General features: G+C 60.4%; 1 protein-coding gene across 1 annotated transcript in view; it reads left to right on the top strand.

Moving 5' to 3' along the window:
* Nucleotides 1-71: 71 nt before the first annotated feature.
* LOC104078555 (nascent polypeptide-associated complex subunit alpha) overlaps nt 72-1,860 on the top strand; it is a gene marked incomplete at its 5' end in the record, with an annotated part of 2,054 nt that continues 265 nt past the window's right edge. Inside the window, 4 exons of the mRNA XM_009580230.1 lie at nt 72-149; nt 657-803; nt 1,136-1,264; nt 1,633-1,755. Coding sequence (XP_009578525.1) covers nt 72-149; nt 657-803; nt 1,136-1,264; nt 1,633-1,755 — 477 coding nt within the window. The remainder of the gene's footprint in view (nt 150-656; nt 804-1,135; nt 1,265-1,632; nt 1,756-1,860) is intronic.

The following is a 1,860-nucleotide window of genomic DNA, read 5'->3' as shown; positions in this document are numbered from 1 at the left end:
GGCTCCCTGCTGATGCTGTCCACCACCGCCTCGGGATTGTCATGGCTTCCTTTTGTTTTCTCTCCTTGCAGCTTGCAGCAGCAGCTGAAATAGATGAAGAACCCGTTAGCAAAGCAAAACAGAGCCGGAGCGAAAAGAAAGCACGGAAGGTGAGGTGGGATGGTGGATGGACCAAACCTGTATGCAGCAAACAGGCTGCCCGTGGACAGCTGAGCTTTGCCTCAGGGCCTGGCACAGTATCCCTGAGTGCTGGGGTCTTCGCCCGCTGAACCCTGTTCAGGGCTGCAGCTCCTCACCTCCGGCCCCTGTACGGTAGCAGCCAGGTGTTCGGGAGCTGAGAGAGGTTTGTGCGACTTTCTGCCCTTGTCGGCCCCAGGCAGGGGGACGTCCCTGTCACAGGCAAAATCCTTGTGTCTGGAGGGGCTCGCGGTCATGCTGTGGATCTCGCCAGTCCTGGGTGAGAGAGTTCCCTCCCAGGCTCCCAGCGCAGTGTCAGGCTAAAAGCCTGGGAATGCTTCTCTGCAGCAGTAAAATGCACATTTTCATTTGCATGAGCGCACTGATCATTGGACCCGGGTCTCTGGAGAACAGATGGGTGGACAGCTGGGCTGTCTCAGTAACTCTTCCCTCGCTCACCCTTCTCTTGTGTTTTTCAGGCAATGTCTAAACTGGGCCTTCGTCAGGTGACAGGAGTAACCAGAGTCACCATCCGGAAATCTAAGAACATCCTCTTCGTCATCACAAAGCCAGACGTGTACAAGAGCCCGGCGTCAGACACCTACATAGTCTTCGGCGAAGCAAAGGTGAGCTGACTGCGTAGCGTCTGGCAGCCACCTTAATCCGCCAGCCACATTAATCCGTGCTCGCGGCAGCGGGGTGGCAGGCCACTTAGCTGGGGTTCCTCCTTGCCACCTGCCTTGCCGCCGGCGGGTCCCAGCTGCTGTGTGCCCCCCCGAGGGGTGTGGGCAGGCCTGGGGTCCGCGCCGAGGGCTGGCTTCCCGGCTGGGTTGTGCGGCAGAGCCGTTCGATGTGCTGGCACTGCTGCAGCACGGGGAGCACAGCTGCGGCTCTGTGAGCAGGCGTGCTGACATCCCGCTCTGTGCTGGGCTGGCCTCATGCTTTTTCCCTCCTCCAGATCGAAGACCTGTCCCAGCAGGCCCAACTGGCAGCTGCCGAAAAGTTCAAAGTGCAAGGAGAAGCTGTTTCAAACATCCAAGAAAACACACAGACCCCCACCGTGCAGGAGGAGAGCGAGGAAGAAGAGGTGCGCCTTCCCCAGTCTGTCTCTGCAGGGCCGGCCGCTTCACTGCAGACCTGAGCCGGCCGCTGGGCTGCAGGCCCACTGCGAAGCGTCCAGAGTTTGTGTTAAGACCCATGTTTTTCTTTCCCTCATCCACATCTTCGCCGTGATGGCGAAGGGAGAGCGCAGGGTCCTTCCCCTGGAGGATCTGGTCCCGGGCTCTGCCAGGGGACTGTGCCCAGGGCTGGGCAGGGCCTGGTCTTGCCTCCCAGCCTCCATATGCGTGGCCTGAGTGGGAGCCGCCCCAGGCCAGACAACCCCATTTTCCCCTGCCAGGCACGGAGCAAACCGTGCATCGGGCTGGCGCGAATCCTGGGCTCTGTCTCCTTTAGGTTGACGAAACCGGCGTCGAGGTGAAAGACATTGAGCTGGTGATGTCCCAGGCGAACGTGTCCCGAGCGAAGGCAGTCCGCGCCCTGAAGAACAACAGTAACGATATTGTAAATGCTATAATGGTGAGTGTCTGCCTGGCTGGGCAGGCCTGGCGCCCGGGAGGAGGGAGAACGGTTTGCGGTGGGACGTCCCTGGGGGGGGACGGGAAGCGACTAGGGACCCGCCGC

Source organism: Fulmarus glacialis, unplaced genomic scaffold (genome assembly GCF_000690835.1).
Source record: "Fulmarus glacialis isolate BGI_N327 unplaced genomic scaffold, ASM69083v1 scaffold21876, whole genome shotgun sequence".
In the NCBI taxonomy this organism is placed as follows: domain Eukaryota; kingdom Metazoa; phylum Chordata; class Aves; order Procellariiformes; family Procellariidae; genus Fulmarus; species Fulmarus glacialis.
This window is presented reverse-complemented; position numbering and strand designations above follow the sequence as displayed.